This window comes from Galleria mellonella, unplaced genomic scaffold (genome assembly GCF_026898425.1).
Source record: "Galleria mellonella isolate WM207_F2 unplaced genomic scaffold, CSIRO_AGI_GalMel_v1 utg63, whole genome shotgun sequence".
NCBI classification, from domain to species: domain Eukaryota; kingdom Metazoa; phylum Arthropoda; class Insecta; order Lepidoptera; family Pyralidae; genus Galleria; species Galleria mellonella.
Genome location: NW_026442130.1, coordinates 5,419,193 through 5,432,905, shown reverse-complemented (window position 1 = coordinate 5,432,905; position 13,713 = coordinate 5,419,193). Strand labels below are relative to the sequence as shown.

The 13,713-nt window shown below is 31.2% G+C and overlaps 1 protein-coding gene across 6 annotated transcripts in view; it reads left to right on the top strand.

Moving 5' to 3' along the window:
• LOC113521626 (high affinity cAMP-specific and IBMX-insensitive 3',5'-cyclic phosphodiesterase 8) overlaps positions 1-13,713 on the top strand; it is a 248,054-nt gene that overhangs the window by 228,706 nt on the left and 5,635 nt on the right. For all 6 annotated transcript variants that reach the window (XM_031909840.2, XM_031909839.2, XM_026907212.3 and 3 more), the window contains 7 exons: positions 3,326-3,383; positions 6,643-6,810; positions 7,005-7,207; positions 8,110-8,293; positions 9,098-9,274; positions 12,432-12,521; positions 13,108-13,359. In XM_031909840.2, the coding sequence (XP_031765700.2) occupies positions 3,326-3,383; positions 6,643-6,810; positions 7,005-7,207; positions 8,110-8,293; positions 9,098-9,274; positions 12,432-12,521; positions 13,108-13,359 (1,132 nt within the window). The remainder of the gene's footprint in view (positions 1-3,325; positions 3,384-6,642; positions 6,811-7,004; positions 7,208-8,109; positions 8,294-9,097; positions 9,275-12,431; positions 12,522-13,107; positions 13,360-13,713) is intronic.

The following is a 13,713-nucleotide window of genomic DNA, read 5'->3' as shown; positions in this document are numbered from 1 at the left end:
TTTACAATCCTTTTTTTCTATCTGTCCACCGTTATGTTTCAACCTTCCATTCCGTTTCTGTTGTTTTACATTTTATTTTATGGACTGTGCTGGCCTTTTCATTATCTCTTATTAACCTATATAATGTGTATATATGAACTTTTTAAGTGTATTAAAAAATTGTTATAATATAATTTATATGTTCATTACCTGTACGTACAAACATATATAGCATATACCAATATATCATGGCTTTTTTTATATGTTAGTACGAACCTTACATTTTTGTATATTTGCATCACACCTGATAACGGTGGTTATCAGTGAAGACCGCGGAATGATTGACTTAATAGAGTATATAGCAATCAGAGGGCTGGTTTTTTTTATGCAACTTATAATGGCAAATAAGCTGACGGACCTGATGGTAAGTGGTAACCGTAGCCTATAGACATGAGCAGTACCATGGGCATAACAAAGTATACTGTTTCGCTTCGATACTCAAAATTAACTTTCCCAGAACTTAAAAGTTTATTCCCTAGTCGCCTTTTTCGACATTCTGAGAGTGAACGGAGTATGGTATACTTAATACTCCGCCCTCTTGTGGAGATTTACTCGTTTTATATGTGCTTAGGTATATCAAAATAAGACTTAGGCGGGTGCTTAGCTTACTTGTTGAACATATTATGCCCTTTCTGCTGTATGTATGTACATGTACAAAAGGAAACTAGGACGTTATAAGTTTCAATATATGGTTTAGGTAACGAACTTTGTGATCAATAACATTGTAAAGAGAATCCAATTTTTCTTTGTTAGAAACTTGACTTTTTCGACGTCTCGCTTCGCGGAAACTTTGTTGCCAATCTAATACAATGTACTTCGTACTTTAAGGTTTACTGTTTTGAAATGTAGCATCCAATACTATTGTAGATAAAAGTTTTAAAACATTTTTTTAAGTTTGATATCTAAAATATGGGGTTTTCCGGATAGTGTTACTGTATTATTTTAATAAAGAATAATTTTTAGGATTTCATTCATTTCTTTTTTTAATAGATGTAGTTGCTTGACATTACTTCAGCCTTATACAAAAGAACGATCATTATTAAAAATTAGTCTTTGTCTGCGAATTTTTTCACAAAATAGATAAATAGATAGACACTCTTTATTATTTCCTCCAAAAGATTACAATAGTAAACTTATTATAGATACAAATAATTACAAGATAAAGATATTACATATTTGTAAAGATACATCAAAACCTATCGATTAATTAGATTAATATTTTGCCTTTACTAACTTAATATATATAAATGTGATTATAAATACTTTACATGAGTTTTAAAATAGTAAAATTATTTATATTTTTCTAGCTTCACACGAAATTGTAGTTGAAATAGAGCTTGAAGTGACATTGATAATCAATTTATGTCCAAATTCATGTAAATAAAACTTCGTAGAACTATAAAATATCGTAGCTACGTTTTATAGGTACTTTATTATAATATAGTGTAATATTTTATTATGATACTTAAAAATATTACTACGTAAAACTATACTATAAATTACGATTGCTTTAAATATATATTACAGGCAATAAATTTTACCATAGATTTTAAAGCACATTTTAAACAACCTTATATATTAAATGTCATGAAGGACACCATAGACGTCGCAATGTATTTTTATGTTTATGAAGGTCATTTATAGATATGAACAGCAGTTCAATGACGGTTATAACTTTCCATCAAGTGTCAGCTTGTTGGTCATTTCAAGTTGCATCAAAAATAGCATTGGAAAGATGCAAAAAAATTAATAAATAAAAAATTATTGCTTCTTAACCCCATAATTATCACAATATGACTTTGTTACTTAATAGTACTTAGTGATCTTGCATTAGTATGCGTTAATAGACATAACATAAAAAATATTTATTTATTAAAATATTTGTTGTTTTTTTTTAAATAAATATTTACAATAAAATGTAGTTTATATCATTTCGTTCCTTCATAAGCACAGAAACACTTATTTTGGGATTCCCAATACAATTTTATTCAATTTCGAAAATCTAATAAATCTTTTACAAACGCTATTGCTCAATAGCTATTCCTTAACATGATACTTTATACTCCAAAAATGTTTTAAAAAGAAAATATATTTATAATATTCACTGTGTATATTTAAATCGTATTTGTGTATGCAAACAAAATGAGTACAACAAAAGTGCTTTTAGATTTAGACCTATTATGATGTGACACAATTCTGACACTCCAAGACACCTCCTGTCTCGTCAATCTCTCTGCAATGTCCACACGTTGGTCCCATTTTAGAAACGGCCTTTATATCAGCGGATAGGGTTACTATGCTCTCCGCTTTCTGAGGGACAAACAATGTACCGAGATACCATTGTTTTGTTGAAGGCTTGAGTCACTGTTCCATTAGAGATAACATTTGAATAGTTGCGTTATTAATGGTTGAATTTGTGAGTTACTCAATTCCGTTGGGCCACGAATAAAGCTTGGTCTCTTTATTTCTGCTAAATGTATTGTAACTAGCTATATCCCGCAACTTTCGTCGTAGTCATATCAGGATGTTGAATATCTTATACATTCCGCAAGAAATGAGCTATCAAACACAAAAAGAATTTTTCAAATCTGACTAACAGTTCCAAAGATTAGCGCATTCATGTGTTTTGCTTTATAATATTAATATCGATTTATTATTTTATATTAAAAATGGTATAAATTAAATTATTTATAAAATTATTTTCATTTGTAAAGAAATATGGATCGAGAAATGATTAAAAAAATTTAACCCTACCATACTAATTGTGTACATTCAGCTATCAAATAAAAAAAAATCCATCGAAGTCTGTTATAAAAAACAAAATGTTCAGTTGCACTAGTAAAACAAAGTCTTAAAAGAAATCTGATGATTTGATTTCACCCGTATATATGTATCTTGTCTGTGTACTTATGATGCAGATTCCTAATAGGATATTATGTTTATATTAATTAACACGTAACATTCTTATCGTTTATCTATACACTGTATTCTCGTGACATAAACCACAAACAAATCGAATATAATAGCTAAAAATATATATTTTATCATTTATTCAATACAGTCTCAAGTTGATCACAAATAATGGCCCCACTTCACATATAACATTACAATTATTTTTACTTACTTTTAATATCAATATTTGAAATAATTTACGTATTTCGTTACCCAAGAGTTTTCTGAATAAACTCAATGCCAGCTTTATGATTATTCAAGCTCTATATAAATATTAATAATACATTAATGTATTTCAAATTAGATATTAAAATTACTTTTCTCTTTGTTTCAGTGCATATCTGAAAGATGATTTTGCTGTGCTGCCCTTCTTAGAAGCAGGGTATAACAGGGTAAGAATTAATTGCTTTATGTCTTTAGATAAACATATTTTAGTGCTCTGGTATATGTATTTTCAAGGATTTTGTATAAAAGTTACTAGCTCTTCTGATTTTATCTTGTCAATAATCAAACAAGTCAACAATATAAGAGATTTAAAAATTGTAATATTACTTTATTTACTACTAGTGAACAGCCCCGGCTTTACACGTTTATCTACTCACGGGTAATGGATCTCTGTTACTGTTAGGATTTTTTAAATCGGTTAAGACTTTTTTTGACTTTACTAATTAAAAACAAAAATGTAATCCTTTAAAGTTCATAAAAAATATTATAGTGCGATAGAAGTACGAAAATATAATGCTATAAGTATAGCATTCCCTATTCAAACTTTGGAAAAACAGAATTATGCAATTCGAAGTATTGAACAGCTAAATAAATAAAAAATTTAAAATAAATGCCTTTTATCATATATACCTACAAAATAAACGCATTTTTATTTAAGAAGTATTTTAAGAAATGTGATGAAACAGTAATGTATGAAATAGTAATGTTTTGTGTGAAAATAAATATAAATATGTATTAAACACATTTGGATTTCACTTCATTTATGTAGGTACACACAAAATTCACCTATAGTGAGGGAAAGAACCTTTAATCTTTGTAGATACAAGAATTAAAATTAAAGCTGCTCTTTCTCTCTCGAGTTGAAGTTTGAACTGATCGTAAAACCCGACGTGTCTTGACTCCAATCTTGAGAGAATTTCAAACATTATTCTCATAAATTCATGTTCTAAAATTGAATATTCAAAAGTGTATTATATATTTATCAAGTAATGTAACCTACGTAACAATTAAATATTTGTATTTTGTATACTATTGTAACCTTTTGGAGGAAACCATAAAGATAATCTGATTGAAACAATAGAGATTAATAATCTATCATCAGATACATACATAAAACGTATTTTTATGTCACGTATATCCGCATAATCATCTTGGCAGGTAGGTACTATGAGTGGGAGAATAAATATTTTAAGAAACAATTTTGTCCTGATTCACTAATATAAGGTTCCTTTATTTGCCATTTAAAAAATAAGACATTCTTTTCTATAAAGTTTAAATATTATTTATTAGATAGATAGATACTCTTTATTGTTTCCTCCAAAAGATTACAATAGTAAACTTATTCTAGATATAAACAATTACAAGAAATAATCACAATGAGAAAACAATGGACGATCTTATCGCTAAAAGCGATCTCTTCCAAGCAACCTTTAGATGGAGAGGAGTAATTATTAATTATTTCCAGCAGCTTTTCTCACGTCAATCGATATATAAAGTGTCAATTAAGTTTTTTTTTAATACATGATAATGGAATGGTTACCCCGCCTGCGCTAACGGTATACACTGGCGGGGTACCAGTGAAGGATGATAGGTGAGGATGAAACAGATTAGGTTGGCCTATCGTAACTAACAATAAATCAATCACAATAGTTTCCAGGGCGAACCGCGTAAAGGTCGACCTGATAGGGTATATTGCTGAGAGATTGTTAATTCCGATTACTACCAATCCCCTCTCCTCCCATAAGTTAAGTTGGAATCTTAGTTGTAATATAACCTACCCATTAGCCCACTAAACAAAGGACATCGAAACATCCTTACAAACTTTCGAATTCATAATATTAGTACGATTTCTCATCATATCTAATATTGCCACAAAATACAACGATATAAAGAACTTTGTCTACCTGGGCAAATGAAATAGGGTCCGTACATGAGTGTTTTAAGAGGTACGGATGAAATAGAAGGGGATCAGACTTAATCACAGGGATCACGGGTCTGAATAGCAACCTCTTACTGTGGGTGTACTTGCGTAGACTTTGATATGCATATACTAGGATATACTTTAATTATCCATTTATATATACAAAAATCAATGGCTGGTCATTAGACTCGTTAAAATCCAAAAACGGCTTGATCGATTTAAATATCCTTTATTATGCTCTTTAAAAAGGGAAATAAAAAAAAAAACAAAGTAGTACAAACACTAAAATTCAGCTAAAAAATTTAAAAGTTTTGAATAGGTGATGGGATGGGAAGCACTACTTCGGATTACTTTTAATAAATGGGGTTATAGATGACATGAAGATCACCGGGTCATCTAGCAATCTTATCTAGTAATAGTTAACAGGTGTTTTTTCGCAACTTCCAGTATTTTTTTTACAGCTCGCAAAATTTTTAAGAAATGAAATTCTTAAAAAAATGTCTAGAAAAGTGAAATAAGCTTGGAGAAGTTTGGTCAAATTTTTTGACAGTTTTGGTATTTGTAAACACTATATCGATATATAAATACAAATAAAATATATCAATAAAGTAGCAAAACAGAGTATTGCGAAAAGAAAACTTAAATGTAAATAAGAGAGAAAAGAGAAGTTAAATTTAGGGAACAGCGATTTTTTTGCTTACAAGAGCTTCGTCAAATCCGTCTGGAGGGTGCAACCCTCCAGAGTGCATGGCATTTAGGCATTGGGGCCTAAGGGTCGCAATCTTGTCCTCTAATCCTTTAATTCTTTGCATCTACCACTTTGAATTCTAATTAATAATTGTAAAACCACTAACAAAGTGATTACGTCGCATTACTTCGTAATACATTAATACGTTTGTATGAAGTAAAGTAGCAAAATATTTATGAAATTTATTCATTTCAATAATTTAGACAAAAAGATATTATAAATAATCGGAAAATACTAAAAATTTTATGTACATTTAATTTATTGAATTGATACTTCTAAATGATTATACAGATTTATTTTCCTCTTTTAAATAGCGTAGTAATATATACTCTATCCTTACTCTGTCGTAGTAACAACTAGTAAATACACGCCAAAATAAAAATAAATTGTCTTCTATGCAAGAAGTAAAAAAGTTTAAATTTAAATTATCTTACTTGAAAAAATTGATAGCGAGTTTAAATTATTCCTCAGTTGAAAAATGTATCACCAGTTGTATTTGAAAGCTTCATGGCCAGATTGTTTATTAATCGCACCTAATTCTATTTCTTTGGTTCAATAGGATTCAATATCAAAAACATGAAAACCAGTGGTCAAAGTCAACAAGCATATCTACATATATAACATTATTAAAAAGTCTGTTTTCATAGAATTTAAGTAAGTCTATACCTATAAAACAATTTCTCCTTATTTCGTCACCAGATGACATTGTGTAATATTTCCAGCGGTAGATATTTATTTTATTTATTATTGATGACAGGTAATGGTGGAGACGCTGGGTGCAACGGCGTGGTGCGCAGAAATGCTTCAGGCCCGGTCGGCCGCGACGGCTGCGCGTGCGCAGATCGGCGCTGTGGCAGCGCTCGCCGCCGCCGCTGACCGTTCCAGAGACCTCGTGGCTGTCACTGATGACCAGCAAAGAATACTTGTTAGTATGGGTTTTTTTTAATTATTTGTATTAATTCATTATATAAGCCAATCTTACCAATTTTAACTATTATATTAGTAAATAGACCAACTGATCAGTTAATACTGCCATAATTATTTTACTTTTGTTTCTAGCAATGGAACTGTTAGACCCCATTACTAACTATCCCTTCCCCCATTCAAACATTTTTGTAGCTCACCAACAAATCTTGGTGTCGGGTACTGGGCTGGCGAGTGGAAGAAGGTCCTCGGCCATTCACAGAGACAGCTGGGGGCGAAGCCCTGCGACTGGCTTCGAGCGGAGCGAGAGATTGGGAGGCTCCGGTGACACTCCGTAGAAGAGCCGCACCAGATCCCATACTACTGCCGTGCAGAGGAGCTGCAGTTGCTTTGACCAGGTACTTCATATAAACTTTTATTTAATTTGCTATATTGCAAATTAAATGTTAGTTTGTTTGAGCCAAATCATGCAAGAAAATTTCAGATTCACTACTACAAACCGCTAAAAATGATGATTTCAAACTGTATGTTTGTTTATCGTGATTCAAAGTATAATCGGCCACTTAAGGGGCTATGACAAAACTATAAACTTGGAAAGAGATGAGGCTCTCTCTCTACGCAACATATCGTCATAGTCGTAGAATACTGACGGATCTGACAAATATTACATATATAGATCCGTCAGTATTCTGCGACCATGACGATATACTATTATGAAATCAATGACGTCATATATGCTGCATTGTCTACTGCTACCATTACCCAGTTAATAGAAGTCTTGCGAAGAGTAGCTAGATTGCCCGAATTTTTTAATCATGTTCATATTTAAAATTGTGCTTGAAAGTTTTCGCTTGTCGTACATGTATTTTAGTTGGAGAAAGGGCAGGTGCCTCATGTTCGCTTTAGAACGGTCCGGTTTCAAATTTTTTAGCATTATATTGTGGCAATACAAAATCATATAGCTGAGAGTACATAATATATATTTTAAGATTCCTTTAGAAAATAATACAGAGGTATCAAAACTTAATAAATGTAAAAGTTTGTAGCGATGGACGGATGGATGTTTATTACTCTTTCACGTAAAAACTACTGAATTGATTAGAAATAAATTTGGTACACAGATAGGTTATATCCTAACCTAGCACATTATGTACTGATTCACGCTGGCAGAGTAGTGGGATACATCTAGCCTTAATACTCCAAAATGTATTATTAAGCGCACTGCTATTTTTTTCTTTGTGTAATTACCATTAAATATAAATATAAACAATAAAAACGATTTACGACCTCTTGATCTCAGGAGTACATCCCACGTGGTGTTCGTGTGCGAACCCACTAACGCGATGGACGGCGAGCGCGGGCGGGGGTCGCTGCACTCGATCCGGCGCGGCTCGCTCGACGTGCGCTCGGTTGCGTCCGACGGGCTGCGGCGAACCTCGCTGGCCAAGTTGCAAGGACTGCCGCTGGAGGCCCCTATCACAAAGGTACTGTTAGGTTACTAAAACTTCAAAAACGAAAAGATTTTCAATTATGAAATTTATTGAAATTATCACATAAACGTTTTCTAAATCAAGATTACCATTAGGCATCAGCAGATTGTCTTTTTGTTTACATTTCCCTTAAGTTCTATTGAAAGAATACGACGTAACCGATTTTTTTTTTGTATGTGCTCACATAATAAGAAAGGGTAGTATTTTATATTGTAATAGGCTTTCGCTTACGACTTTGCTCATTTAAATTCTTATTTGCACTGAGTACTGAGGAATTAGTATATCAGAATTCATTGTCATTTTATAGAGCCCTAAAAATATGAAATCTTATTAAAGCGTCTTAAAAGATTATCAAATCACGTTTGTGTTCTTATTTTAACCGACTTCAAAAAAAGAGAAGGTTCTCAATTCGTCGAAATCTTTTATTTTTTATGTATATTCTCCAATTATTCGAAGATGCCTGAACCGATTCGGAAAATTATGTTTTGTTTGAAAGGATATACTTTCAGATTGCTCCCACAGAAATTTTATCAAAAACAGTTCAGTAGTCTAGTTTTCAAATCAAAATAATTAAAATATTTGATTTTGTCACGATTTAAGTCGATTTTTTTATGGAGCACATCTTAAATTATAATAATTTATTATCAAATTTATTTATATATTTAATCCCAATTAATTCCTAATTATAGTAATCCTGTAAACTTTATTTATTATCGAAAATAATTATTATTCACACAAAAACCACTCTATTAATCGTGTTATTTTTCTTACGATGTTAATTGTGATTGAAAACTTCAGGTGATCACCCTCCTGTCAGCGGCAACAGAGGGCGCCCCTCCGTCGACTGTCGCATGTATTGAAAGAGCGGTGGACATGCTTCGAACCTCAGAACTCTACTCTCCACAAATGAAGGATGAACCCAAACTGAGGGTCGAAGATCCCATCGCCACTGATCTTATAGGGGCATTGCTATCGGTAAGTGTTAAATTATTCCTATTTCAATCATATATGGCCAATTACGTGACTATTGTTTGCATTGATGTAGTCTGAATGTTTAATGTAATACAAAATAAATTAATGTTACGTACATAACAATGAATTTAAGGTCTTAATTCCCGTGCACCTATATTAAGAATGTATCTATAACACATAATATTTATATATTATTAAATTGATCATTATTATTATTATTTATTACTATTTATATGTTAAAATATTACAAACTCCTATTAAATTGTCCTACATACTCGTATCTATAGAAAATCTTTACTATTAAAAAAGAGTATTCTTCTGAGAATATAATGGTAACAGTACAGATGGTGGACTATACCTAAGTCAGAAGTGAAGAAAGAAGAAAAATCAATCCCAAATTCCGAACACGAGTATTATATCTTTTTAATTGATATTTGGGTAATTTCCACAAATTATTGTCACACATGTCTTTTATTTTGAGCAAACGCTACCTAGTAACATTTATAAAACACAAATATATTATACTAAGTATCATATAATAAGTATTTATATACTAACATTATATTTATTTGTTTACGTTCCGGTTCTACTGGGAAAGCGGGAGCAAGCGAACACGAACCTTTATTATATGGTAGGAAGTTTGAAAATGGAAACTGTCTTATATCTGTCTTCAAAACTCACTAGATCGTGACGTCTTTAGATTGTAGAGGGTAATAATAATGAGAGACACGGAATATAATGTACTTAAAAAAGTATCTATTTTACTAATTCATAATAATATAAAAACTAGCGATTCGGCCCGACCTCACTCAAGTAGATCATGCGGCTTTGTATGGGTGAAAGAATTTTTAAAGTCATTTGAGTAGTTCTTGAGATTATTCATTACAAACAAACAATTAAATATTTCCTCATTTTATTATTTGAATAGATATAAATTCTTATATTTATGTGAATGGAAGAAGTAAGGAATTAGAGTCGTAAACTTTTTTTTTCTTTTTTTTATTTTACTGGGTGAGATTTAAAACATTACATTAAACATTGAATTAAACGTTTACCCCATCAAAATATTATTTAAAAACGACAAAAAATTTTGAATTCTTAACAAAACATATCCAGCTGAAAAGTTTGCAACTATGAGAGTATCAACATTTTTTGTCATTTTTCAATTAATGTTTCTTTAATTAATTCAGTCTTACTCAGAAGATGCTCTTAAAAGCATGTTAATGATTTATAATAATAATTTAGAAGTATTCATATTTCTTTCTTTCTTTATATGATTATAATAAATTACAATCCATGTTACCCGCTGGTCATTTAATTGTCTGTAGATAAAAGAATGTTTAAAATCGGTTATTTTTTTTTATTTATTCATTACGCACAAACTGTCAAATCTTTCCTCGTTATAATATTTACTTAGATTATACAGGTTGTAATATTTGTCCTTTTATATGTATACAAATTAAAAAATATCATTATTTATATAAAGTAATACCATTGCGTATTTAATTAAAACCTGGTAAAATAAACTGTCTTAATGATATCAGTTCTTCTGTTGTCCGTTATGAATGCCAGTACATTTTGTAATTACACGTAGATATTTCAATACACATACATTCACAAAGACCGATGTTTTATATTAAAACTCAAAGTTAACCATTCCACTGCTGCTTTAGAAGTCACACTGTTATACGTTTTGCAATTTTGTTCCCCCACCAACTGATTGGAAAAACCTCAATTATAGTTTTTTTCGAAATGTATTTCATTTATAACTTTAAATTGTCGCATTTAAGTATATATTTTTCGAATTTACTAAAGATGATTAGATATATAAGCGACGTAATTATTACCAATAAACATCTTTACCGATAAAGTATATAAGCATTGTACAATTTGGCGAACTGATATATATTTGAAAAATTAATTACAAAAATAAATAAATAAATAAAAAAGTATTCCGTTGCTCTCATTAGAAACAGACCCTTACGGTTTCTACTCTTATTTGAAATGATGCCTCCTATGAAGACGCAAACTATGTTCCTATTAACATACGCGACAAATGTCTCGCGGTATTCGAGCGTCATAAATATTGCATCGACTCAACACCACCACTCGTATGGGTCGGCAAGGCGAGTTTGCTGCTATTCTTGAGAGCTTTTATGAACTGTGGTGACCGCTTACCATCAGGCGAGAGTATGTTTAATTGTTCATTATAGATGGTGTAAAAAGAAATAATCCAATGTCAACAATTTTCGTAAATACGAGTAAAGTATATAGGTGACAGTTACCATTTTCCATCAGGTGAGCCGTCAGCTTGTTTGCCATTCATAAAAAATGGCATATTTTAAATTGAATTGTCAAATGAGAAACAAAATGTTTTAAACTACTTCTAATTGCACTATACGAAGCAGGCATGTAGGTACCTTTTTCAAACAATACGAGTTTACCGTGTTCCGAGACATTTGTCGCCCTGTGAATTGAAAGCTTATATAGTTCTCTCTATCGACAACAATTTACTAATTAATTTTCTATACAGCTTAAAATATTCTGTGCCGCTTACTAAACATTATGAGCTTAACTAAACTTTCGTGCACGGGTCTTATTTTACACTGAATGTAAATAACTATGTTATACTATGAGTTAGTATATTAATTGGTGTTAGCACAAACATGCTCTTAGGTTATTATTTCAGCTTTTGGACAAACTGTATAGTATTGCGTTATTAATATAGCTTAATTAATTTTTTTGGGTTTATCAAAATTAGTACTTGATTATTTCAAGAGAGTGTAATTATAGCTAAATTGATATATACTTTGGATTATTTATTGATTATTAATGGATCCCGAAACGCAATAGATAAGCATGTTACATAGATAGAACGGTTTTTTGTTGAGGCAATTTAGAAAATATTTTTTTTCTAATATTCTGGTTTGGGTGTTCATTATTTTGTTTTTCGTAGTTCTGGGTATACTGTTTAGAGATCTAAAACTTCTTACTGTTTAGTACTTAATTTAAGAACAAAATAAATATGTTACAGACTGATTCCTTGGACGTATAGACTTCTCTTACCTTACTGTACCTTCTTAATACTAATGTTCTTTAAAGTGAAATGTAAAATAAGTGCGCGTTAAAACTATATCCAAAATAATGTTTGGTATTACAGCAAGGACCTACAAATATAATCTCATCTCGGCGTAGCAGCAATGACTCCACTGTGGTCAGGCAAACCAATAGGACCAATATTAAGCATAAGGTAAGTTTGTTTATTCATCTATCTAGTAGATTTAATATAAGATTTTTTTTTTATTAAGTATGTAGTATAACTAAAAAAAAAATATAATTTTATTAAAATAAACAGTTAAGTTCGACTGCTAGGCATGAGTCTCTGTTCATACAGAAAAAAAATCATCATCTGTATAGAAAGCTTACTATTATTACGCTTTTCTGATCTTAAGTATGGGGTTTTTGTTCAGCGAAATGATTGGCACTTAATTTTAAACTTTTGAATTAAATCAGGTGGTCTAAAAATGTATTTAAAGCACTGAAGAGTAAAGAAAATTTGAACTGCCTCAAAAAATTTTAGTGCTAAGTGTAGCGATTTTATAGATCATCTGCAACAACTGCTAAGTTTCTGTCTAACAGAAAAACACTAGCCTATTATTATTATGACCAGGCAACTTGATACGGGGTTTATTTCAAGTTTTTATGTATTTCTTTTTATTTTTCTAGACATCATTTACAACATCATGTAGGTAAAAAGGAGACATAACGCATTGTCTTCTTACTCGGTCATAACATGGAGTAGTATTTAAAATGCAATATTGTTTCACTTTTGTCAGACGTCCGGACAACTTCGAGAACTTCTCGACACTGCACTCACCTGGGACTTTGAGATCTTCCGACTGGAAGATATGACTCGAGGCAGGCCGCTGACACATCTGGGTCTCACCCTCATGGGGCAGCGGTTCGACCTATGCGGAACCCTAGAGTGTGATGAACGAACCTTGGCTAACTGGTTGACTACAATAGAGACCAACTACCGCCCAAAGAACAGCTACCATAACTCCACGCACGCAGCTGATGTATTGCAGGTCAGATTAAGTTTTGTTTTTATCGCACTTATAATCAGATTCTGTATTAACTAATAGAAGTTTATAAAAATAAATATTATCATCTCATTTCTCATCTCTGTATTATATGAAAACTGAACGATATTACAATCTCCAATACGTTCCGATGACATATTTTTAATGCATAATTGAATTGAATTTCTTATTTTTCTAAAGGTTGACTAAGAAAGAATAGCATTAAGTCCACCTTTTATACCATCTTTTTATAATGGGGTCAATAAAGCATAAATAAATAAATGGCTTCCAAAAACCGCCACAAAAAGATCGGCAGAAACAATTGATAGGATTAATATTCATGCATTTTGACATATCAAA